Genomic DNA, 26,355 nt, shown 5'->3' on the forward strand with positions numbered 1-26,355 from the left:
CCAAAGTAAACCGTAAACGTTTTTGAAAAGTAGAGCTTTTATAGGCATATTCTCTGACCATAATCCAATTACTGTAAAAATATAAAAATGAAAAATGTAAACTCTTTTGAGATGAAGAAATGGATTTCCAGATAAACCTTGGAGCAGAGACAAAATTAAAAGAAAAAGTAATCAAGGATGCCAAAAGAAAAGAAAAAGAATAGGTCACACCAAAACCTACGGGACAGAGTGGAAGGTATATTCACAGGATAATTATTAGTCTTAAATGCCTTTTTGGGACATAAATAGTACAACTGAGAAAAGTTGCTCTTTTCCTAGTCCTTACAATAGGTGGAATTGGTAACTGGTGCATCTGATTAGCATGAAGCTCTGAGCATTTTCTGGAACTTGTTAGTAGAAGCTCTGGTCATGGCCAGTAACTGCTGAACACTGGAATTAACATCACTGGAAACCTTCATGGAGGTCTCACCAGGGGGAACATACTTGGTTTATATGTTGGATATTGTCACCTCCAATATTTTCTTATTACACTGTCACATCCTTAAAACCAACTGGTTCAGTTTTGAACACCTGGATTATACCCTTTAGGACAATGTGTAATGATACATTCTCAGTGAAAGTGATTTTAGGAAAATAAAATGAAAATCTATGTATTCATAAATTGGGAAGGGGTCAGTAAGGGAAGCAAGAGGACCTTAGTTTTTTATGTTTTAAATTTCAAATTAATGGATTTCTTTGAAGTCTGAGTCTTATTCATCTGTTTTGGAGTTTGCTTACTTTCTTGACCTTAAGAATATACAAAAGTTAATCTTCAGAATCTGAGTCCTCTATACTACGGAAGAGATTTGGGGATTCAAGTGAATATTTGTTCCTTCAGTAGATTCTATTGGGTTGAAAAATGATTTTTTTTTTTTTCCTGTCATGAATGGTTTCTTTGTGAAACTGTTTTCAACATTGAAATCAGTATGTGGCAACATAGTGTTAAATGCTACAGAAAGATCATAGGAAATCTGATATATGTCTGATACAGAGATCAAGCTCATAAATGCAAAATAAATATTTCCTGACAAGGAGTCATTAACAAGAAACTTGCTTTGGTAACAGTTCAGGGAAGTCAAAATTCAAGATACATTATGAATATTTATAAATACAGGTCAAAGTTCTTTCAGCTTAATCTGTAAGAGTGGAGCCACTGCTTGAGTTAAAGGAAGATGGAACTAAGTCGGTTTTTCATGTCAAATTTTATTTTGTCCAAAAATGGAAGTTATTACAGTCAGTGCTGTAGGTTCTGAGCTTTTGGTCTGTACTCTGCTGCTGCTGACCTTTCTTAACCTGCCAGCAAATCGCTGTAGAAGCTGATAATACTGTGAAGATTCTGGGGCAATTTGGAGAGATAGATTCTTTTTAAAAAAAATGTGCGGTTGCTTAGAAGGGTCTGAATGTGGAAATGCTAAGCTCAGCTTTTACAGTGTATTGTAATTTCTGGAATATATTCACTTAAAGGCCTTCCCGAATCAAGATGACAATTTGTCTAGAAGTTTGGGAGGAAAACCTGATGGATCAGCTGTCTGAGGGTACTGATTAGGGCTGGTACATCTCACTGGTAGAAGAGGAAAACTGTTTTCAATTATTTTCATATAGAGCTCAATTTGGGTATTTCTTTTTCTTTAAAATTTATTTTATTGAAGTATGGTTGATTTGCAACATTGTGTTAATTTCTGCTGTACAGCAAAGTCATTCAGTTATACATATATACAGTATATTTATTCTTTTTCATATTCTTTTCCATTATGGTTTATCACAGGATATTGAATATAGTTCCCTGTACTATATAGTAGGTCCCTGTTGTTTATCCATGGGTATTTCTTATAAGATGATTTTCCTGACAGTGAAATTTGTTCTTATCTAGCCTGAAAAGGACAAAGTTGAATTCACAGCTTAGCAAAATAAAAACAAACAAAAATGGAGGGAAAGGAAGAGAGAACTGGTGAGGAATATAGAAAAAATATTATATTCTTCTGACTGGCAGGAAGTCTTGTGGTAAATCTAGGGAATATCCAAAGATTAAAATTTTCTGCGAGTCTTCTTTAGGAGGCGTGCCTATGTAGTGGGGAGCTTGAGACTGTGTGAAAAGGGCCTCGAAAGGATGCTGGGTTACAATCGCTAGTGACTGAGTGGCAAAGAGGCAGCCAAATTGAAATAGATTTTTTTAGTACAGTTTTGTTGACTGGTAGCTTCAGTGAGCATATTCTTTTCCCAAAATCATTCCTGGAGAAAGCTGCTCAATTATTGACCCCCATCCTATAAAAGTGGAAACAGTGGAGGAGAGAAAACAATAAATTCCACATTCAAAGGCAGCCGCTGCTGGTATTTACATAGGCATCCTTCCTCCTCAACTTCAGCTGGTCTGAGGTGAGACATCCCATGCTTAGGGCTCTTAGATGCCTTCTATTTTCCTTTCTCCCAAAAAATTTAAATGGGGAAAGTTCATTAAAAATTTGATTTGCTATAATAAGAGAAGCTTCATTATGGTCCTCTTATTCAATTCCTTCCTTTAAAAAATTACCAAATTAGCTGTAAGCGTTCTCTCCTGACTTTAACTTACAGAAGTCTATTTAAAATGCTGCTTGAGTAATTTTGGCAGATAACAGTGCTCTTTCTGTTTCCTGTTGTGTGTTCACTCTTGTTCTGATAGCCACTATGAAATGTGTGAAATAATAATTTGTACATCAATCTTTGACTTTCTTTACTCACAGTATCTATAAGATTCTTAAGCTGTATTTCTGTGACTCCCAGCACAGTTGAAGCCACTGTGTCATATATAAAGCTTCCACACTTATGAATTTGCGATGATAAGGGAATTTTTAGTCAAAAGTTCCTTCTCGTTTAGCATATTTTCTCCTATTTACCCAGCCAAAAGCTGGGTCTACTACTCTGTGTCTATCAACCAAGTGCGGCCTCTCATTCACATACAAAAAATCATGTTCTTTTGCTGTGAAGTTCAAATGAGAAAATATAAGGAAAGGACAGAAAGGTGATAATACTAGAAATTGGGTCATTTGTAGAGACGTGGATGGACCTAGAGACTGTCACACAGAGTGAAGTAAGTCAGAAAGAGAAAAACAAATACCGTATATTAACGCATATATGTGGACTCTAGAAAAATGGTACAGATGAACCGGTTTGCAAGGCAGAAATAGAGACACAGACATAGAGAACAAATGTATGGACACCAAGGGGGGAAAGCGGGGGGTGGGTGGCGGGATGAATTGGGCGATTGGGATTGACATATATACACGAATATGTATAAAATGAATAACAAATAAAAACCTGTTGAATAAAAAAATAAATAAATAAATAAAATTTAAGGGGCTTCCCTGGTGGCGCAGTGGTTGAGAGTCTGCCTGCCAATGCAGGGAACACGGGTTCGAGCCCTGGTCTGGGAAGATCCCACATGCCGCGGAGTGACTGGGCCCGTGAGCCACAATTGCTGAGCCTGTGCGTCTGGAGCCTGTGTTCCGCAACAGGAGAGGCTGCGATGGTGAGAGGCCCGCGCACCGCGATGAAGAGTGGCCCCCGCTTGCCGTGACTGGGGAAAGCCCTCGCACAGAAACGAGGACCCAACACAGCCATAAATAAATAAATAAATAAATAAATAAATAAATAAATAAATAAATTAAATTAAATTTAAAAAAAAAAATTTAAAAAAATATTGGCCTTTGGACCAAGTAGCCCTGCTGTGTTGGAACTCCGTCTTAAAATGTTTATCCAAGGGCTGTAATTACAAATTAAATGTACAATATAAATAAATGTATATTTTTATAGTTTGTAGTCATACATTGCTCCTTAAACATTGCTGAGTGATAAGAAAATGGATTGCAGGTTACAGATACCAACATTACTGCGTATGCTATGGCCAAGAAATAAAACCCCTGACCTTTCGTGGCCTGTAAGGATGTTCACAAACATGTCACGGGATCTATAATTCTGCATCATGGAGGGATCTGATTTGAACTTGGATTTCAATTAGTAACTAACCCAGCCCACTAATCAACATTACCACTCAGAGAAAAGAGGAACCGAACAAACCACCAGACTCAGGACACAGGCTCTGCTGGCAGAGGAAGGAGCAGAGCTGTGGAACAGTGCCACTGTTCCTGGGTCGTAAAACACATGGGCATGGACTTTTTGCAGAGTAATTAGAGGGAAGCAAAGCCTTTAAAACAATAAAGAATTGATATTATGACTTTCAGAAAGTGTATAAGCAAACACCAGAAACATTCTGGAGTTTCATAAGGGTCCTTGAACCAGGGACTGACTCCCATTGCAGACTGTTCTGGGACAAGAACATTACAGGACAAGTAGAGGTGTAGCAGGACCTAGGTTGTCTCAGAGGAGATACTACTTTCTTTGCCATTAAACTAAGTCTTTTCACTAATGACTTAGCCAGGAGATTAGAACTTAATATGTAATTTTCTTCTGTTTTATTAAATTGTTTCACGAAAGCATACAGCAAAGTGCCTATGAATGATAATGTTTGGGTTAGTTCTACTATTCAGTAAGAAAACCCCAGAAAACTACTGTATATTCACTGAGCAAGCATCCTTTAGAAAAGGAAGTATTGGGACTTTCCTGGTGGCGCGGTTAAGAATCCGCGTGCCAATGCAGGGGACACGGGTTCGAGCCCTGGTCCGGGAAGATCCCACATGCCGCGGAGCAACTAAGCCCGTGTGCTACAACTACTGAGCCTACGTGCCACAACTACAGAAGCCCACGCACCTAGAGCCCGTGCTCTGCAACAAGAGAAGCCACCTCGGTGAGAAGCCCGCACACCGCAATGAAGAGAAGCCCCCGCTCGACGCAGCTAGAGAAAGCCCGTGCACAGCAACCAAGACCCAACGCAGCCAAAAAATAAATAAACAAATAAATAAATTTCTTTTAAAAAAGAAAAGGAATCATTATGGGTGGCCTCTCTTAGAAAACTGGCTTAGGTCACCTTGGAGAGTCTCCTTTGGGGAATAAATCACCCTTGGGTCACTGAAGGCAGTCTTGGTTATAGACAGGCTGCAGGATCCTCAGGGGTTACTAAGAGTATCTTTCCTTAAGAGGGCCCATGCATAACCCTACTGTCACTCTAGAGAAAGTGAGCGTAATCAGGCCTTGGGTCTGAGACACAAAACAAAAGATATTATCACTTAGGTATGGATTCCAGAAGCTGGAAAAAGGGATGCTGTGTGGGCCCACAATAGGAACGCCAGAACCACTCTGAACCCAGCATCCTTTGGTTTTCTGGAGCTCGGGTGATGGCCATGTGTCTACCAAAAAGAGGACACAGAGTTCTGCAAACCTTGGGAACCCAGGCATGAGGCACCCGTAACCACGCTGACAGTGGAGTGGGGTCACTATTTAGGGCCTGGATAAGCAGTGGTCTAGCACTCCTACTCAGACCATGGGGAAGACTGGGCATCAGCAAGAAACAAGGCAGGAGTCAACTGGGAGGTCCTCTGATGGTGTGTGGGAGCTGGACTAACCCTTTCCAAACTGCCTAAGTCTCCCGGATTCTTCAACAGGTCAGAAGTGGGCAGGGGGAAGGCCTCAAGAAAGAGAGAACGAACTTCCTGCTTATCTGGCAGGTAAGTTGCTCTAACAATTAGTTGGAAAAATAAAAGAGACACGAGAGTATTTGTATGTATCCTAGGTTTGTAGACCAGGTATACGCATGGTGTTTTCATGTACTACTGTGGGGTCAGGTTTTTTCAATTAGCCTTTTAATTTTCTTTTAAGGTCCTGCAATAAGAATCTCTCCACACATTGTGATGACTAGATCTCTAGATCACATGGGTATTACCTGACTACTGCAGTCAATATTTTAGCAGGAAAAACTAGGTAAGGAGCCTCTCATAGAATATTATTTTATAAAGCATTTATTCTCTTTCTCCCCACCGTGGGTAAGTGCTATCTGTTACGTTCTCATATAAAACAAATAATGGTTCCATATTTCACAGGAATTATTTGTGACAGTTGCATTAAATGTAAAATTGTTCTGTAATGGAAGACTCATGGATTTTGACTATCAGGCAGTAAAAGATGAGACTTCATATTCTCGAAAAGCCATGTTTAGGTTGTTCCCCCCCCCCCCCCGGAATCCACTTTTCTTTTAAGAAAATTTCCACAATAAAGAAAATCAAAGTTAAAACACCTTTTTTTTTTCATTCACCTCAGAATTTTTCTTGCAGGAAGAGAGGCAAGACAGTGAATGAAGCCTCAGAACTGCAGTCCCCGCAGCAGGCGATGGGCTGGAGCCGCAGCTGCAGGTTTGGGTACAGACTGAAAGCGTTGGAGGAACCCTGTGCATCCACGGCACAGAAGTAGGTGGCAGAGAGGCCAGGCTGGGAGGCTGTGATGTGCAGTGCTGCGACGGGCTTTGGTATCAAGGGAGGCTGTTAATTGTCCCTTCTGCTTCACTACCCCATTTGACAGCAATAAAAACAGAGATTCCAGGCTCTTCCCCAGACCCTGTCAGTACCAGTGAAGTCTGTCGGAAGCAGTGATTGAATGATTGCAGTAGATGGTACCGGCTTCTCCCTCCTGGATGCTCAGGGTTGGAGGGCTTTGCTCCACTTCCACCTCTGCATTTAACCCTGTCCAGAGAGAACATTTCAGAAGGAGGAGCTCACCAGTTATTCCTATAATCCAGTTCCGCCCCAGGAAACCTCAAATGAGTCACACTGAACCTTGTCCCCACCCCTGAACACCTTATGACAATTCCTTGACCCCCATGGTTCCTCTTCCAATAAACCCTCAACTCATAGCTTAGTTGAAGCCACAGAATCGCTGCTAGTTGCTTCTTCATTTTTTTTTTTTTTTTCTTTTTCTGGTCCAGTTCACTGAAGACTCAGATTAAGGTGTTTTGAAAACTGGCCAGGGGTCCCCAAATATGGTAACTTTTTCTTTCTCTACAGAAACACCATTTCAACAGATGTTCCAACCAATTAGAATCATCTCATGCAATTCACTCAGTTCCTCCCTTTTGTTTTAAAAAAAAAAATGTTTTGGACAGAAGAGTTTGTTTTGTTTTGTTTTGAATGGAAATAGTGTCGCCTTCAGGATATTTAGAGAAATTACTGAGAAAGTAACCCGTAGAATTGTGTAAACAAGTAGAATTTGCTTCTTGTAAGCCAGCAAGCAAATGTTTCTAAAAATTTCTTAGCAAATTAATCCTTAAAAATCTCATTTACTTAGGACATTTGTCAAACGACAGAAATGTAATTCAAATAAGTTTAGGCAAGAAGAGAATTAGGCAGATTATCTATTGGCTCCTATAACATAGACAAGTACAGAATGTATGTATGTACGTATATGGGCTTCAGGTATCCAGGGTGCCATGGAACTGAATCCTTCAAGGATTCTCCTTTCATTCCACCTCTCTCTGTACATCAGATTTATTCACTTAAACCACAAGTCAGGAGACATGAGTGCAAACATTTTCCAGCTGGAGTTCATCTCATGGCATAGCCACCAAAGAAGACTGAGAATCCCTCTTTTTCATTCCAAATTTAAAAATTCTGGGATTTGCTCACCTTAGTCTGAGTTGGGTTTTCCTCCAGGGGGTCAATTTGTGACCACAGCAGGGTATAGGTGATACGATTGGCTCAGGAGTCCACCTCTGGGTCATTCAGGTGTATCTAAGGTGGCAGCTATGTAAGAAAGATGGCAGTCTCCATTCAGACCACATGGTTAGAGTTTATTTATTTATTTATAAGGAGGGAGTTGTCCTGAGTGGGCAAAATTGTGGTGATGCCCACCACAATCAGTTTGTCTCAACTGTGTGGGTTATTGGTAGGGGGAGATTGGGAGGATGGGAAGGTTTAGGACTCCCCTAAACATGGGTAGCTGCTTCGGATGAACTGGGTTAGTTTATGAATCATCTTGCCTTCCTACACATAGTGTACATTTTTCTGTACCATGTTAACTCTTGAAGAACACCATCACAGCTTCTTTAGGTTCTCAAATATCTCTTCCACAAAGTTGTGAAAAAGAGAACAAAATGTGACAATAATAACTAATTTGTATAGAGCTGCACTGTACACCAAACACTATGCTAAGTGAATGAATGATCTCGTTTAATCCTCAGGACATCTATATTTTACAGAAGATGAAACTGGGGCTTACAGGCATTAAATAATATGCTAAAGATCATGCAGCTGATATGCGATGGAGTGGAATTCAACATGACTCTCTAATTGCTGAGCTAATGCCATGTCCTGTGCTTTTTTGTGTGTGTGTAATGGGCTGCCATTTAGAATTAGGGACAGTAATTTTTCACCCATTACACTCACTGCAGTCAATGTGGGACAGCTTTTTACATATAAATTCTCTCTCTTTAAAAACCCTAAACTCAATCCTCGTCTCATGCAAGGTCCCACTGAAATTCCTTTTCCTGCATGAACTCTCCAAGACTGATAGAACCATTCAATACTGATTTTTCTCCTTGAAGAGAGCACTTGGGGAGAAAATAAAAGACACTCGAAGAAATAAAAGACATTATAGTCAAAAGTACATACCAAGCACCCACTAAGTATGAAGTAATAGTATAAATGATGGGATGGGACTATTTCAAAATTTCACAAGATCTAGTTTTGGTCTTAATGGAACTGTAAGTTAGTTAGGAAGATTAAAATAATATACGTAGAGCAAAAGTTGATAGTGAAAGGGGTGAATTTTGGGAGTTGGGATATAGGCTCTAACTAATTCAGAAGAGAGAAAGAGAGATTATAGAAGGTGGCAGGAACTTAGTGCAGACTCTTTGGAGGAGTTGAGACCTGAGGAATACATAATGTTTAGATAGAGAGAAAAAACATAGGGAGGTAGAAGTGAGGATGATGTGTTTGTGAGGAAGTGTTACAGTGGTCTAACACAGAAAATATGGGATATAGCCTCTGGGAGTGAGGGTTGATGAGTAAAAGGAGGAGCAGATTATGGAGGTCAGTGGAAACTAGTCAAAGGGGCTTATATTTGTGAAAAAACAGGAACTGTTATGGGGTTTTGAATAGTGGAGTGATATGGTGAAAAAATATCTTAGAAAGGAGAGGTAGCTATTCTTTTTGGATGGTTGGGCATTGGGGGGATAGGGCAGAAGGGCAAGAAAGAGACTTCAGTAGTGGAGAGCAAGGAGAACATTCCTTTCAACTTGGTGAGAGGAACTGAGAGGAATGGAAAGACTTCAATAAGGCTGTAGTCGCGGGGATTCTAAATAAAGGATGAATCTGAGAGTACTTAAAAGAAAAAACTGACAAGAATTGGTGCCCAGCTATAAACTCCAAAGTTTCAAGCCTGAATAAAGGAAGGATGTGATATTTACAGGAACTGGGAAGTTTGAAGAGGGATCTGAATGGGGAAAGTGTTTTGAAATTGAGATAATAGTGATATATCAATAAGTGAAAATGGACAAGTGACAGCTGGAGATAAAGGACAGAATTTTAGATAAATGGAAAGTGCTGACACAGAGCAGAAACTCAATAAATGACAGATGTTAGTATGCATTATCACATGTACCACATAGAATTTTTTTCAGTATGCACATATGTTTATTCTGCTAGACTGTGAGCTCCCTGAAAGCAAGGACTTATTCTCTTAGTCAGTTTTGATTTCCTAGTGTTTAGCATAGTGATTGGCACATGGTCCATAGTGATTGGCACATGGTGTATTTGTTCGTTAAAAGTAAACTAAAAGTAAAAGTAGGGCTTCTGTAACACAGACTGGGTGGTTTACACAACAGAAATTTATTTCTCACAGTTCTGGAGGCCAAAAGTCCAAAATCAAGGTGTCAGCAGGTTTGATTTCTACTCAAGCCTCTTTCCTTGGCTTATGGATGGCTGCCTTCTCATTGTGTCCTCACATGGTCTTTCCTGTGTTTGAGCGTCCCTAGTGTCTGTGTCCTAATTGTCTCTTTTTATAAGGACACCAGTCAGCTTTTCATGTGTCTCTTGGCCATCTGTATGTCTTCTTTGGAGAAATGTCTATTTAGATCTTCTGCACATTTTTTGATTGGGTTGTTTTGTTTTTTTAATATTGAGCTGCATGAGCTGTTTATGTATTTTGGAGATTAATCCTTCGTCCGTTATTTTTTTTGCAAATATTTTCTCCCATTCTGAGGGTTGTCTTTTCATCTTGTTTATAGTTTGCTGTGCAAAACTTTTAAGTTTCATTAGGTCCCATTTGTTTATTTTTGTTTTTATTTCCATTACTCTAGGAGGTGGGTCAAAAAAGCTCTTGCTGTGATTTATGTCAAAGAGTGTTCTTCCTATGTTTTCCTCTAAGAGTTTTATAGTGTCTGGTCTTACATTTAGGTCTCTAATCCATCTTGAGTTTATTTTTGTATATGGTGTCAGGAAGTGTTCTAATTTCATTCTTTTACATGTAGCTGTCCAGTTTTCCCAGCACCACTTATTGAAGAGACAGTCTTTTCTCCATTGTATATCCTTGTTTCCTTTGTCATAGATTAGTTGACCATAGGTGTGTGGGTTTATCTCTGGGCTTTCTATCCTGTTCCATTAATCTGTTTTTCTGTTTTTGTGAGGAGGCTGATTTTAAATGTCTAACCTGGAGCCCATGTATCTCCTGTCTCAGGAAATGTGAACAGGAGACTAGTTGTAAGTGTCCTGCCTGAAGCCCACTTTTTCCTGCCCCATGAAATGTAAACGGGAGGCTGGTTGTAAATGCCTAGTTTAGGGCCCATCTATCTCCTGCCTTAGATGTTTATGAAGCCAGGAGTTTATAGCTTAGGTATTGAGAGATAATTGTCTGATTTTCAGAGCCAGAATGGCCTTATATGTGCAAAAAACAAAATTATAACACAAATTAGGAGTGAGTCTGTGTCCAAGTTTTATTAAAGTTCTTAGTGAGAGAACCATTAATAAAAAGACCTGATTCCACAAGTGGTTATAGGAAAAAGATATAAATGTACAGATAGCAAAGTAAAATATTGGTAGAGTTGGTACAACAATTGGGGGTTAATTTTTCTTCTAGGCTATGAACTCGTAACACCTCTTTTATTTCTGTAGGTTAACCTCCAACACACAGGAGTGTAAACCATATGAGCCTTTTCTCATATAGATTTATGGATTGCTAGGTAAATATGCTGTGACAACAGTTACCTTCTTCAAGAGTGTCAGATAAGTGTCTACTAGAAAATGCTCTTGCATGATAGAGAAAAAGAGAACTAGCAATGGTCATTTTTTTTTCTAAAATTGGAACAACTTTCTCTTTTACAGTGTTGCTAATGAATGACCATGGCATTTAAAACTGCCTTTTCCAAGATAAAGATACACGTACAAGTGACTTGTATGCAGATGACTTTGTACCATGCAAGAGCTCAGGCCCTATTGTTTTCTAACTCATCAGTAGTTATTCGTCCAAGCCAGAAATGTCAAACAGGTTTTAGAAAATTTACCAGGTTTACTGAAACTTAAGACTCTATCCTTCAAATTTCCTGTTTATTTTCCTCAAAGCTTGTTACAGAATGAAGACTGGCTGAGAATGAATCAGTAATATTTAGAGTAGTCTAATGTAGTGATCTTCAAACTAGGGAACAGATAAGTATTTTAAGGGAATCAATTTCTAGATCCTCGACTTCTCCATGTACCCTTTCCTAAAAATGATCTGCCTGAGAACCTGACTGTGGTTCTTGTTTCCTAGCTCTCATTTCACAACTGTCCTTCTTACTTTACATGGAATCTTTGCAGCGTTGCTCTGAGGTTTGAGAGCATTAAGGAAAGGGCTTTTTTTTTTTTTTTTTTTTTTTACCGATGTCAGGAAAGCATTTAATTAAAGCACTTAGATCTGACCTCAGTCATTTTATTAAGAAATGCACTTCCAAAAACCTTTTTTGCCTTTTATGTTAAAAACCTTTAAAAATTATAATGTGTTTAAGTTGTTTTCATCAAACATGCATTACTAATAATTTTATTTACAAATCAATCCAGAAAAAAATAACAATTAGAGGAATATGATCAGGGGAAACAAAAAAATAATTTCAATTTCATACATATTTTTGTTGCAGACATTTTTGGTGATCAGTAAAAGATTTTTAAAGAAAAAATATATTAAATTTTGCAAGAGAAGTTGAATGGAAATATGATTGTAAGGAAAAAAGTAGTAGTATGAAATCTTCAGTTGTTAATGAAGAGTTTGTTCATGAATTTTAATTGGATGTTGATGGATATCAAATCACTTTGGTATTAAGATTTCATTGCATATATATACAAGCTATTATATGAGTTTTATTTGAAAATGTCAATATTTATAATACAGCAGAATTTATAACCTTTATAACTACTTAAACATTTAAAATAATTGTAAAATATTTTAGTAGTCATCTTAAAAATGTGTGAAGGTTTTACAGTTTTCCAAAGTCTGACTATCATTAATCTAATGTTCTGGTTGGCCTACAGACATGAACATGCTTTGATGACAATGTAGAATTACTGGCAATGTCTGTTTATGGTTAATCCTCCAAGCATTCTTTAAGTTTATATCTTCTATAGACTGGTGGAAAATATCAGTCACTGAAATTCATGTGACTTCTCCAATGTTTCCCCTTAAACCTGAATCTGAATGAAGCAAGACAGGACAAAAGACTTTTAGATCTGACATCACTCACCTTTCTGAAATTGCAAATGTTCTATGCAAGAAATTATCAAACAGTGTAATTCTGAGTTTCTAGAGAAGGTTATCTGAATCAGCCTCCCCATTAAGCAGAAAGTGTTTCCTCCTGCCAAGAGGTTTAAACTTCTATTGCTGTAGTCAGTGGAAAGTGCCCATTTCTGGTGTCACAGAGAGAATGAAGCTTCCAAAGAGAAGTGAGACGAAGAGCTGAGTTAAGAGAGAAAGGACATTAAATCTCCATGCTGCTGGTTTTGTTAGTAACCAAAGCAGGCTACCAGTGTTAGCAAAGCATATTAGTAGGAATCAAAATATCCATAGGGATTAACTAATGTCGTCTCAACACCTAAAGGTTCTACTGTGACCAAGTTCTTAAGCAAAGACTAAGCTTAATATAAGCACATGTGATATTTTGATTTATAATAAGAAATATATATTTGATCTTCATTCCATTTCTGGCATGGAGCACCTAAAACTCTTGGTATTTCTTGTGGCAAGAGTCTTAAAGATGTCTTATATTATGTCAATGAGGTGACTTTTGGAAAGCACCTAAGGATGGGGGTCTAGTTGACAGAGGAGCCAACTTGGTGATTAGAGGGTTGGAACTTTTAGGCCCACCCCTCTGACCTCCAGGGAGGGGACAGTGGCTGTTGAATCAACTGCCAATGGCCAATGATTTAATCAATCATATCTAAGCAAAGAAATCTCTATAAAACCCTTAAGGCCAGGGTTCAGAGAGTTTCTGAGTTGGTGAACAGGTGAAGATTCTGGGAAAGTGGTGTGCTCAGGAAGGGCTTGGAAGCTCTGCGTCCCTTTCCCCATATCTTGCCCTATGCATCTCTTCCACCTGGCTGTTCCTGAATTACACACTTTTACAATAAACTGGTGATCTAGTGAGTAAACAAGCTTCCTTAGTTCTGTGGGCCACTCTAACAAATTAATACAACTCAAGGAGGGGGTCGTTGGAACCTCTGATTTATAGCTGGTGGGTCAGAAGTACTGGTAACAACCTGTACCTGAGATTGGCATCTGAGGTGGGGGAGGGGCAGTCTTGTAGGACTGGGCCCTTAACCTGTGGAATCTGACACTATATCCAGATAGATAGTGTCAAAATTGAGTTGAATTGCAGGACACCCAGTTGGTGTCCAGAGAATTATTAGTGTTCTCAAAGCACCTCCTCCTCACCACATTGGAAATTGGGGTTCAGAACATCCATTCAGCACAGAAGCGGGATTGGATATTCTAGCCCAGACAGTAGGTAGAAAAATAATTTGGGGCAAAACTAAGGATCAGATTAGCTCATATCTGCTTATCTATCAGACTTTTATTTTATGAATATGTCTGGATGTCAAAAATTTTTTAATCTTTTCTTCTTGTTTCTTCATTAGCCTGCATCAGCTCACTCTTACCTAGTAGACTATTTGTTATAGTATGGTATTGTATATGTTGTGTTTCCTTCTAGGCAGAGATGATATTAAAAACTTTTAGCCCAATGTTTAATCATCTGTTTGTTGTCTGGTATGGATATCAGGACAGACACAGGTTGTAGGGAGAGAGTGAGAGTGTTAGAACAGAATCCTGGTGGGGACTCCCAGCTATGCCAAACATTTACTCTTTAGTTGCTGGGTCATGGATAAGCTTGGGAGAGGAGTCAAGACAGCCAACATGGCAGGGGTTGAAAGCGAGCATGTAAGGGACCGTTGAGAAATGCCTAGTTGCCAACTAGCATGGTGGTATTTCCATTTTTAACAACCAATAAGGGTTTTATAGTGTATACTCAGGGAATGTCAGCTCCGTATCTAGTAGCTAACTTTGCCTAAAATTCATGTGAAGTGTCAGCAGGTGGGATAGTGCCCTAGTAGATTCATTGTTCCCAGATGTTATTAACTGAGGGCATATGATATACCTTTCCATTCATTATTCTAAATAGAATTATTTGCTTAAACAGCTTTTAAATTATGTAACCATCTTAAACAATCAACTCTACTTTAAAAAGATGAACTTCTATGGAATGGGGTTAATCAAACTTTCTACCACCTTAACATACCTTGTGGTTATGAAACACTCCTGCAGTAACAGTGTAACTATGGTAGTACTCAGGGTTTGAGGGTGAGGGCTGTAGTCTTAAACTCCTAGGTGATTGCTACATGCCGCTTCTACCCTATTGATCTAGAACAGTAGGAAGAAAAAGTACAAACGTACAACTTATGACATTTAGCACTAATTTTTGTACTGTCAATGTTGATTCCCTTTTCCATTAGGACTTTCAAAAGAAAGAAAAAGAATTATTGGCTAATTTGTCTTTCCCTGATTTTTCATGGAAACCCCTGAACTGGACAATAGTTAAGCTGCTTGGTTTCACTTGGTGTTCATGTCCTTCAGCACAGATTTCGTCATAGCCACACCTGTATTTTATTTTATTTTATTTTTAATTAGTTTTTTGCATGAATCCCAAAAGAGGTCCTCCCTGCCTCTGTAAAGTAGGAAAGAAGTAGATTATCATATCCATGCATCTTTTCATTTGGTGGAGGTAGGAAGGACCCTATAATCTTTATTATTTTCTTTATTATTTCAAATTTATTACTATTATTATTAGAGTTCTCACACTATTTAAAAAAGTGAAATTCTCCCTCCCTTTTCCAGTCCTCCCATAGAAACGTACATTTAAAATTTTTTCTACTAGGTATTATTTTAGTCAGTTACAGAAATTATATACTAATAACCATTCTTAGCATTGGCACTTTTTCTAGACTGACTTAAATCTTAGCAATAGTATTCTACCTATTTGATTTCTCAGAAAATTTATATCCTTGATCGCAAAAATTTAAAACACTAAATAGAAACTTTAACAAGGATTTTAAAACAGAGATTGGAAATGGCTTCTTCATCATCTCTCAGAGTGTATCCTACAGCAATTGGATATATACGAAGTTGTTAGAAAATGGCAATCATTAGTTTCAGAGAACACCAGGAACTCAGAGGTGAAGATTCAGTTTTACAGATCATGTGCTGTGTAACTGATTGGAGAAATTGTAAAACATTTTATAAATTATAAAAAGTACACAAATGTAGTTATTTAAATTTTAAGTTTAATGGGATTTTTAGAATAGGAGACCAGATCCCTGAAGGCAGGATTGTCATGAAAACTTCCCTTATTCTCTGATTTGGAGAAGAGACATATGCCAACATTTCTAACTTTTGGGCATATGAAGACTTTCTGGAATTTAGAATAATATTGCTTCTTCTTCATTCAACAAGTGATACTCCTTATTAGAAAGAGGCTTGATCAGTTAACTATTTAATTGAGGATTTTTTCTACAAAATTAAAAAAAAAATCATAAGACATAGGTTTAGTCAATATAGAGTATTTTGTTCAAAGTCCAAATTATGCCTAGAATTGTACCCTGATTAACTACCATTCTATAGAAGGTCATCTTTTTAAAACAATGTTTATTGTTTGAGATGATTACATAAATTAAGAAGTTGGTTAACCAAATTATTTTATATTTTTTAAGGACGATATTGAATGGAAAAGTACATTAAGCTCCCTCAGTTAATCACATCTGGGAACAAATGAATCAAGTACCCGATGACAATACACATGAATTATAGGCAGAGTAACTACTCCTCACACAGTTGATATATTATGAGTATGTGTTATGAGACCCATACTGGCTGTTAAATATAGAAATACTTCCACACTCATTGGCAATTCGTCACCTCTGAAAGTGCTCTCCTCCAGTATCTACCATGCAATACCCAGATTTACCCAGGATTCAGCAACTAAAGAGTTAATGCCTAGCATAGTAGGGGGTCCCCACCAAAGTTCTCTTCTGGAAATCTGACCCTCCCCTGTCTGTTCCGGTGGATCTATGCCCTTACCAAACAGGTGATTAAATATTGGGCTGTTTTGAATATCCTGGGATATTGAGGATATCCTGGGATACTGAGAGCCTTTTTGCCCTGCTCACAGAGCACTTGGAATCTCCCAGAACCCCTGAGGCATCCACTCCACCCCCCCACCCCACCCCAACCCCCCCCCCCCCCCCGCCCCGTCACCTGCCCTCTACCCGCTCTCCCCCTTCTGGAAAGAATCAGTAACACAAGTGATGAACTCTGGAAAATCACTATTTCCAAACCATGTCCCAGGAGCCACAAGGTTGAGGTCCAAGAATTTTGTGGATAGTGTGCCCCACATCCTCTTCCTAAATTCAGCTGTGAAACCACAAGTTTGGTGTCAGCCCCACAGCAAAACTGTGCTTGTAAAATCCAGTGAGGTCTCAATTTCCTCATCATAGTTCTTTCTCTCTCCTGAGCCTCTCACCCAAATCTACCTTGATCCTGTTTTCCTGATTTTGTGTTAGTTTTGTTTCAGCAACCAATGTGCTTTTTCAGACATTCCAAGCACCAGCAACTCTGGGGCTCTGTCACTGAGCACTGTGACAGACAGGAGGGGTGACCCTCAGAACTCCCATTTTCTCCAAGTCTTTCCTCTCAAAACACAGCTGTGATAAAAATACTGAGTCTCTACATTTTATGGTGGTGTCTTTACTAGTACATTTCTTTTTTTTCAGCCTTTCTTAGATATAATTGACATATAAATTTTTAAGATATTTAAAGTGTACATCGTGGTGGTTTATGTATAGGTAGATATTCTGAAAGGATTCACCTTATCTAGTTGATTAACACATTCATGACCTCACATATTTATCTCTTTTTCTTGCTGAGAACATTTAAGTTCTACTTTCTTAGCACATTTCAATTAGACAGTGTTATCGACTATGGTCACCATGCTTTACGTTAAATCTTCAGACTTTATTCATTTTATAGCTGAAATTTTGTACCCTTTACCAACCTCTTCCTATTTCCTCCACAACTCAGCCCTGGCAACCACTTTCCTACTCTCTGTAGGAAAACAAAACAAAAAAGTCAAACAAAAAATTTTGACATTTGTTTCCTTTTAGATTCCACATATAAGTGATACCATGCTGTATTTGTCTTTTCTGGCTTATTTCACTTACACAATGCTCTCTCCAGGTCCATCCATGTTGTCACAAATGGCAGGATTTCTTTCTTTCTCATGGCTGAATCATATTCCATCGTACATATATTCAACTTCTCCTTTATCCAAGCAACTAAGGATGGACACTTAGGTTCTTTCCGTATCTTGGCTATTGTGAATAATGCTACCATAAATACGGGAGTGCAGATATTTCCTTGATATCATTTTCATTTTGTTTGTATATATGCTCAGCAGTGGGGTTGCTGGATCAGATGGTAATCCTGTTTTTATTTTTTTGAAGAGCCTCCACGTTGTTTTCCATAGTGACTGCACCAATTTACATTCCCACCAACAGTGCATAAGGGGTTCCCTTTTCTCCACATCCTTACCAACACTTATGTCTTGTGTTTTAGATGACAGCCATTCTGACAGGTGTGAGGTGACATTTCATTGTGGTTTTGATCTGCATTTTTCTGATGATTAGTGGTACTGAGCACATGTTCATGTGCCTGTTGGCCATTGCATGCCTTCTTCAGAAAAATGTCTATTCAGTTTCTCTGTCCATTAAAAAAATTTTTTTATTGGAGTATAGTTGATTTACAATGTTGTGTTAGTTTCAGGTGTACAGCAAAGTGAATCAGTTACACATATACATACATCCACTCTTTTTCAGATTCTTTTCCCATATAGGCCATTACAGAGTACTGAGTGGAGTTCTCTGTGCTATACACTAGGTCCTTATTAGTTATCTATCTTACATATAGTATTGTGTATACGTCAATCCCAAACTTCCAACTTATCCCTCCCCCTCTTACCCCCGGTAACCATAAGTTTGTTTTCTACATCTGTAACTCTATTTCTGTTTTGTAGATAAGTTCATTTGTGCCCTATTTTTAGATTCCATGTATAAGCGATGTCATATGATATTTGTCATTCTCTGTCTGACTTACTTCACTCAGTATGACAGTCTCTAGGTCCATCCATGTTACTGCAAATGGCATTATTCCATTTTTTTATACCTGAGTAATATTCCATTGTATATATTTATCACATCTTCTTTATCTTTTCCTCTGTTGATGGACATTTAGGTTGCTTCCATGTCCTGGCTATTGTGAATACTGCTGCAGTGAACATTGGGGTGCATGTATCTTTTCAAATTATGGTTTCCTCCGGATATGTGCCCAGGAGTGGGATTCCTGGATCATATGGTAGCTCTATTTTTAGTTTTTTAAGGAACCTCCATACTGATTTCCATAGTGGCTGTACCAGTTTACATTCCCACCAACAGTGTAGGAGGGTTCCATTTTTTCCACACCCTCTCCACCATTTATTTTTTGTAGATTTTTTGATGATGGCCATTCTGACCGGTGTGAGGTGATAGCTCACTGTAGTTTTGATTTGCATTTCTCTAATAATTAGTGATGTTGCACATCTTTTCATGTGCTTTTTGGCCATCTGTATGGTCACTTAATCTATGACAAAGTAGGCAAGAATATACAATGGAGAAAAGACAGCCTCTTCAAGAAGTGGTGCTGGGAATGAAATTAGAACACTGCCTAACACCATACACAAAAATAAACTCCAAATGGATTAAAGACCTAAATGTAAGGCCGGATACTATAAAACTCTTAGAGGAAAACATAGGCAGAACACTCTTTGACATAAATCGCAGCAAGATCTTTTTTGACCCACCTCCTAGAGTAATGAAAATAAAAACAAAAATAAACTAATGTGACCTAATGAAACCTAAAAGCTTTTGCACAGCAAAGGAAACCATAAACAAAATGAAAAGACAACCCTCAGAATGGGAGAAAATATTTGCAAATGAAGAAACCGACAAGGGATTGATCTGCAAAATATACAAACAGCTCATGCAGCTCAGTATCAGAAAAACAAATAACCCAATCAAACAATGGACAGAAGATCGAAATAGACATTTCTCCTCTGTCCATTTTTAATTGGATTTTCTGTATTTGGTTGCTTGCAAGTTTTAGCAAATGCAAATAAAGCTGCTTTAAACATTTGTGTGCAGGTTTTTGTATGAATGTAATTTTTAACTCATTTGGGTAAATACCAAGGAGCTCTATTGCTGAATCATACGATAAAATTATGTTTAGTCTTGTTTGAAACTGCCAAACTGTTTTGCAAAGTGGCCGGACCATATTGCATTCCCACCAGCAACGAATGAGAGTTTCTGCTGCTCCACACCCTCACTAGCATTTGGTGTTGTCAGTATTTTGGATTGTACTCATTCTAGTAGGTGTGTAGTGGTATCTCACTGTTGATTTAATTTACAGTTCCCTAATTATATCAATATATAATGCTTTCATACGTTTATTTGACATTTGTATATCTTCTTCGGTAAGATGTTTGTTCATATCTTTTGGCCATTTTTTAATTGGGCTTTTTATTTTCTTATTGTTGAGTTTGAGTTCTTTGTATATTTTGGATACCACTTTTTTCCTAGATACATGTTTTGCAAATATTTTCCCCCAGTCTGTGGCTTATCTTTCATTTTCTTAATTTTTATACTTTTAAAAGTCTTTGTCTTCTTTGAAAATATCCACGGTGATTTTCACATGTTGTACTCTTGGGTACATAAGTTGTTTCCTCTCTCTCCATGTAATTGGGAACATATTTTTGAAACGTAATATTTTTTCTTTTACATTTCCAGGCACATAACCTTATCTATATTCTTTCTATCTATTTTGAGTGGGGAAGGGAGATTAGATTATTCCCAAAGGAATGAAAATAGTTCATTTCCTCATTCAGTTCTGACATTTAATTTGGATTTTTGACTTCTCAGCAAGAGAATCGTCTTGGATGACTGGTTCGCTCAAAGGTACACTTTTTTCTAAATTATTTCATCATATCCTTCACTATGTTATAAGTAAGGCCTGTTAGACCTGATAGTAGAGTTTTTATATAAGGGAAGTGTGACAGGAAGGTGTAGGTGAGATAGGAATGTCAATTTTATTGGTCTCGGGAGACTGATCGAAGAAAAAGGAAGATGGAGGCAGAGCAAGGAAATCAGATGTCAGGACCCTTGTCCTTTCCCTCTCCTGCGAAAGACAGATTAACTCATGGGGTGAGGATAGGTTAGAAACATGTAGATAAATATGAGAGCACAACAATATTGGAGAGTGGAGCACGTCTGAAAAGTCCAGGTGGGATAACCCACACCTAACGAGTTACCTACCCATGGAGAAGACCAGGCTGGCTACTCAGCTACATAGACCAAAGGATCCAGAAGGCAGTGCATGGATTTAAGGCTTTTCTTCCCTCCTCAACTGACACTCAATTATTTCCCCTTATTACCAAGATGTCATCCTGGGGAAGGGGAGGTTAAGGTGGTGGAACTTCAAACAAAGAACCTAAAGAGATTGAGTCATCCAAGAGACTTTAAATCAGCCCTAACACGGAGTCGAACTTTAAATGGAGTGATATTTAAAAACATTGACACCTGAAAGGAACTCTTTAAACCTGAAGAAACTGAGGTATTGTTAATTGCAAGTTTCAAAGTTTAAGTTTCATAATGACTTAGTAGATGGGATGGTTAATGGGAAAGATCATTAGAGAAACTTTTTTCTTTACATATCTTTCTATATGTAACTAAGTACAGTGTAAATTTGCTATCCTACTATATAAATCTCCTTTTTTCCTCCCCGTGTTATTCATTAGTCCATTCGTCCATTCACCCATCCCATTGAATTGATTTGTTGAAACTACTAAATAAAATAATACATGTTATGCACCTATCAGAATGTGGGACATGTATACACAAAATTTGTGTTAGCTACTACTACTACTATTATTATTGATATAATATTGTCATTACTATTAATTTTCTGCATACCATATAGTCTGTTTCCTCTGAGTTAGTTCAGAATCCCTAGTAAATACAACTATGGAAGAGATGGCAATGTAGAAAAGTTATCAATTTTTATTTTATCATGTTTAATGAGAAAAAGGCCATCAATTAACTTCACTCAAAAAAACTTTAAAAAATCATATCTGTGAATATAGCCAATATTTTACAGTAACTATAAATGGCGTACAACTTTTAAAAATTGTGAGTCACAATGTTGTAGACCTGAAACTTACATATAATATTGTACACCAACTCTACCTCAATCAAAAAAAAAAAAACAACTAGCAATATAACACTGGCCAAATTAAAAAAAAATTATATCTGTGAATTTAAGAACATTGTAGGCACTATTGCTATTCAAATGAATAAAACTCAGCCTCCGACAAGTAAAGCTTGCATTTTAGTGGGAATAAAGTAAAACATACATTTACGTTCCATAAAGTGTTAGGTTTGTTACAGTAGAAATATGCTTAGGGTTTCAGTTATGGGTTAAAAAGAGGAAGTGGTCAGTTTTAGCTGGGCAAGAGGGTCAGGATAAGGATTCAGAGAAGAGGGGAAACTTGGGAACATCCTGAACAGCAGTGAAGTGGTCGAGCAGGGATGGGCATTCCACACAGAGGGAACAGAGTACGCAAAGGCGTAGAGGCAGGAAACAATTTCATGTGCTGATGAGATGAGAGCATAGCGTGGGAGAGGATAGGAGTGTGGCAACAAAGGAGGCTGAATTACTAATCCATTAATCCATTCAGCAGATAGCTCTCGACTGTTTTCCCTGTCAGGCATGGAAGGTGCTGGGGCTACAGTAGTGGTCTCTGCTTTGATGGACTCACATTCTGAATAATCACAGTCTTCTTCTGTGGGAAACGGGGATTTGTTGAAGGGAGAATGACTTTATTTTTATTGTAGGAAGGTCACTTGGTGGCCGTGTGAAGCAGTGTTTGAAGGGGGCACAAATGAGGACGGAGAGACTAGATGATAGACGGACTAGAGGTAGATGATCATTTATTAATTCAAATGAAAGGAGCTGACGCCACTAGAAGCAAGAACAGAAAGAAGTAAGCTTTGATAACTAGCTTGAATCTATTAAGTCTTGGTGACTACTTGGACCTGGGGCGTAAAAGAGAGGGTAAAACTTGAATGGCCCAGAGTTATCTGACTTGTGTGAGAGGTGATACCCTCACTGAGTTTGTTGTCTCACCTGCTTTTCTAGACAAGCTAGAGCCTGGGGTGCTGAGCCTGGGCTGGGACCTGATGCTCCAGGAACTGAGGCTGGAAGGGGTATGTTTAGAGTGAGTGGTGGGACTGGATGGGATTTGGTGAACAAGGGTGGCATAACTTGCCCTTGGGCTGCAACATGTGAAACTAAATGGGAGTGTTCCAAACGGCTCCAAGCTGTTCAAGGGGACTAAGAGGGGACCTTTAGCTATGAGGCTATGGGTCTAAGGCAGGCAGTGGAGGAGCTCTCAAGGAAGGCTGTGAAAAAGCCACAGGAAATCCAAAAGAATATCTGCATGTCACCAGCTCTGGTTCTATTCCAGCCTGGGTACCTAATCCCATGAGCTAGTACTGATAACTAAGGGATGAAACAGTATTCCTGTGAAAGCTTGTTTTTAGTTATTCTTTAGCAATGTGGCTTTGGCTCCCCTTGGTTTCTTCCAAATCCAGTAACTTCCATCACTCATTCTAAACATACCTCCAACCTCAGCTCCGGAACCCTCTCATTGGACTTACCTATAGCCATGGAGTATCTGCTCCAACTTTATCACTCACTTGAAGTGGGCTGATGGAATTAAATGCTCCACGAGGGGTCTTCATAGCAAAAGCTATGTATTGGGGGAATTATGGACATACAAAGAAATGTTGGATCATTTTCTCTATTTTATTATTTTTTCAGCTTTGCGTAAGTATGATGAATCCTTTCCAGGTCCAGATATCCCCGATTTCTCAGGGGATGTAAGGTGGTGGCCCTGACGATGGCAGCTGCTTGGCTCTACCTTTAGACTTGGTTCTTCTAGATGGCTCACCTCCTCCCAGCAGCAATGATAGCATAACCAGAAGCTAAACTTCTTGTTTTTTAAAAATTAATTAATTAATTAATTTGCATTTGCTGACGAGTACTAGCAGCACATGAAATCCTATTTGACAGTTTGTTGTCTTTCCTCAACTTCTTAGGTCAGACCAATGGTGCATGAAGGAAATTTAAGAAATACAGGGTGAAATTAGGTTAAAGTCAGGAAGGGTGACTGATAGATCAATCAGGAAACAATGAGATAAATGTGATGTAGTTTTTCACCCCGTTTTGTAATTAGAAAGAAATAAGGTGTGGGCACACACACACACACACACACACACACACATACACACAAGATCAGATAGCCTAGGCTGGGAGGTAGAGGGTGGAGAAATTCTTCAAACTCAGAAATTTATTGTGTGTCTTAATCCTGAGCAAAGCTGAGGAGGGAAAAATAAAAAATAAGATTTGTGGGGAGTATAAGAACTCAATTTTGGATATGTTGACTTTGATATGATCATGGGGCATGCAGATGGAGAATATAGGTTTAGTTCGAGCTATGAGAGTGCCTGGATGGCAGTGACACAGAATATCTGACCTGTCCTATATAACAACAGGGTTGTGAGAATTAAATAAATACATGTGAATGTACTTTACAAAACTATAAAGCATTGTGTACCTCCATTATTTTTATTACTATTTTGAGAATCCCAGCTTATAGCATCATTTCTGTGTTTCTTATAGGCAGATAGAATAGTATTTCTTTTCTCCAGAGAAGTCAATGATTTTTCTATGTTCATCTTACCACGACTACTTCCCCCCGACCTCTGCGTAGATGCTGAGGTTTGAGGTTTCTGTAAGCCTCTCTCTGCTGTTCGTCTCACTGTGGACCTCTGTAAGCACAGAAATACATTGCAGCATCCTCCAGCTGGGAGTCTGAGATCCTGAGGCTGAAGGATTTGGCTTCTTTCTGGAAGTTCACAGAGTAGCGACTGTTGGTTGCATTCTGTTGCTTGTAAGCTTCTTGTAGAATAATGAAAATCATCTCCCCGCTGGGAGGCTGTTTGTACCACAACAAATAATAATCACTCTCACTAGTGCTATACGTACAGTCCAGGGTCACTGTGTCTGCCTCTTGCACAGACACTTCTGGTTGAGGCTGAGTGACCATCTGGGCCACACTGGATCCTGTGGGAAAGAGGAGAGAAAGGACCACCCTGGGTGTCACAGGAGGGAGAGAAAGCAGGCAGACCAGCCCAAACTTGTTCCCATCCCCACCCACCTTTCTTCTGCCTGTTCCAAACTTCAGGTAAAATCCATCAGCTTTCTTGCCTCCAGTAGCTGGGACCCATGAGGAGGTAAGATCCCTGTGTTATTAATCTTTCTTCCTACTTCCCAGTCCTATTGGATGTTAGTAAAAGCAAAACATGTGCCTTCCCTACCAAGATAGGTGGAGACCACGACAGCCCACAGCAAACCGGGGACTGCCATGCTGGCAGCTCTCTCCTGCAGGGTGAGAAAAACCTCTTGTTCTTATCTGAACCTTGGGTATTAGCTGTACTGGGTGACATCACAGCTTCAGAACAGGAGCTGGTATGTCAGGTGGGCAGTTGAGTAGCTGTTGTCAACTGTGCAAGCAGTGCCCTCTTCAGGTCACAGAAATAATTACTGAGGCAATTCCTATGATTCACTCCTCTACCCAGAAAGAACTTGGTTTAAAGAAATCTGTTCTGTAAGGAATCTGTTTATACGAGTTTCAGATTTCTATTTATATTCAATGAAGAGACCCTGACATTTAAAACATACCCTATTTTTCCCTTCATTGCTGCTTTTCAAAATCCTACCTTTTATCATAACTTCTCCAAAGAAACCTTCTGTGACTGTGTTAGAACATACTGATTTTCCCCTTAATATTCTCTTATGAATATATGATGTTTACAAAATAAATTTTAAGCATAATCTTCGGGCTCTATCGAGCACTTATTATGTGCCCAATATTGCCAAGAGCATTGAAGAATGCCGTATACCTGTACGAGGCAAAGTTCTGTCCTCATAGAGACCATAATATACTTGGGGGAGGAAAGATCAGGGCATGGAAACAATAGCAAATGCTTTAAAAAGGTAAGTGACTATGAATCAATCTTTCAGGTTCAGCATAGTGTGACTTTAGGAGAGAAGGAATTCAAGGATTCACTATTAGAGAAGAAACTTTGGAGGAGATAGAGCTTTAAGGTGTGCTTATGGGACTAATATGATTTGACCAGACTGATACACACATAAAAGGGAAATTTGGGTGAGTGGAACAACCAGAAAAAAAAGTCAAGAGTTTGAAGCGCTTATGGGTCAGTAAGGAGAATAGATGGACTGGAATAGAGGTATATTTTGAGAAGAAGTAGGAATGAGGTTTAAATAATAGAGGGTGAGCAGATTCAGGGACGGGGATAATGATAAAAGTTGAGACTTGGTAAGTAAGGAAATGATCACACATCTGCAGAGATTGGAGTTTTGTAAATATGGTCTGTTTCACCATCTTTTGAAAAAATAACGTGACAGCTTCTATTTTTCCAATTATGTAATCACTCAAGTACCCACATGCTCTTATTAGCAATCAGCCCAGTAAAGTTCACCTTGAACTTTCTTCTGTTCTTTCTCTATTAAATTTTCAAAGAATTCTCTATTAAAATTTCAAAGAAATTTTCTCTATTAAATTTTGTTCCCCCCCAAAATGGAGCCTAAAGCAAGGACTCAGGTGAAGATAGTTTATTTAGGATGCGATCTTAAGAAGCAGAAACGAGGAGGTAGACAGCA

The 26,355-nt window shown here is 38.6% G+C and overlaps 1 protein-coding gene across 1 annotated transcript in view; it reads right to left on the bottom strand.

Moving 5' to 3' along the window:
- Nucleotides 1–25,038, bottom strand: part of LOC137767243 (T cell receptor alpha chain MC.7.G5-like) — a 277,753-nt gene extending 252,715 nt beyond the window's left edge. The window contains exons 1-2 of the mRNA XM_068547977.1: nt 24,990–25,038; nt 24,439–24,735 (exon numbers count right to left, since the gene is read on the bottom strand). Of these exons, the coding sequence (XP_068404078.1) occupies nt 24,439–24,735; nt 24,990–25,038 (346 nt within the window). The remainder of the gene's footprint in view (nt 1–24,438; nt 24,736–24,989) is intronic.
- Between the last annotated feature and the right edge of the window lie 1,317 nt (nt 25,039–26,355).

Source organism: Eschrichtius robustus, chromosome 1 (genome assembly GCF_028021215.1).
Source record: "Eschrichtius robustus isolate mEscRob2 chromosome 1, mEscRob2.pri, whole genome shotgun sequence".
In the NCBI taxonomy this organism is placed as follows: domain Eukaryota; kingdom Metazoa; phylum Chordata; class Mammalia; order Artiodactyla; family Eschrichtiidae; genus Eschrichtius; species Eschrichtius robustus.